At 49.8% G+C, this 617-nt stretch overlaps 1 protein-coding gene across 1 annotated transcript in view; it reads right to left on the bottom strand.

Moving 5' to 3' along the window:
• The window catches only part of PLCB2 (phospholipase C beta 2), a 40411-nt gene that overhangs the window by 24425 nt on the left and 15369 nt on the right, over positions 1-617 (bottom strand). Inside the window, 1 exon segment of the mRNA XM_029085984.1 lies at positions 527-617. This exon segment is cut by the window's right edge and continues 17 nt beyond it. Within this exon segment, the coding sequence (XP_028941817.1) occupies positions 527-617 (91 nt within the window).

Genomic DNA, 617 nt, shown 5'->3' with positions numbered 1-617 from the left:
CGGCCCTCCGGCCCTCCCGGGGAGGACCAGCCACAGCTTCTCTGGGCAACCTGGGCCAGTGTCTCACCACCCCCACAGTAAAAAATTTCTTCCTTACATCCACTCTAGATCTACCTTTTTTCAGTTTAAAACCATTACCCCTTGTCCTGTCACTAGAGGCCTCGGTAAAAAGGCCTGTCCTGACACTGCTGGGCTCCAAATCCCAACAGCTCCTACTGCTTATATATATTAGCAGCTGAAACTTCTCCACTGAACCTGCTCAGCTGTCTGTTTATCCACACAAAGCACATAAAGGACAAAAATGACACACTGAATTTCTTCTACTGGTCCTTTTCCACGCAGGGCACAAGTTTCTGGAACTACAGAGGTACCACACCTCACTGGAACATAAACCTCCTTGTTTATAACCTTGCCAGTAACATTGTCAAGGTTCAGCTCCCCGCCTTCCCCTCTCCTTTCCAGCTCCCCACTTAATGCCCCAATCCTTGGCGTCTCCCAACGCTTCCTTGCCCTCAGGACCCGATACCTTGCCAACATTCTCCTTGTAGGACACAAAGTTATGGAAAGTGAGGTCAACCATGTCAGGTCCAGATACAATAGTCAGTGTCTTCAGCCGG

Source organism: Antrostomus carolinensis, unplaced genomic scaffold, assembly GCF_000700745.2.
Source record: "Antrostomus carolinensis isolate BGI_N321 unplaced genomic scaffold, ASM70074v2 scaffold8997, whole genome shotgun sequence".
Classification (NCBI taxonomy): Eukaryota; Metazoa; Chordata; class Aves; order Caprimulgiformes; family Caprimulgidae; genus Antrostomus; species Antrostomus carolinensis.
The sequence above is the reverse complement of the archived record's forward strand: the minus strand, read 5'-3'. Positions and strand labels throughout refer to the sequence as shown.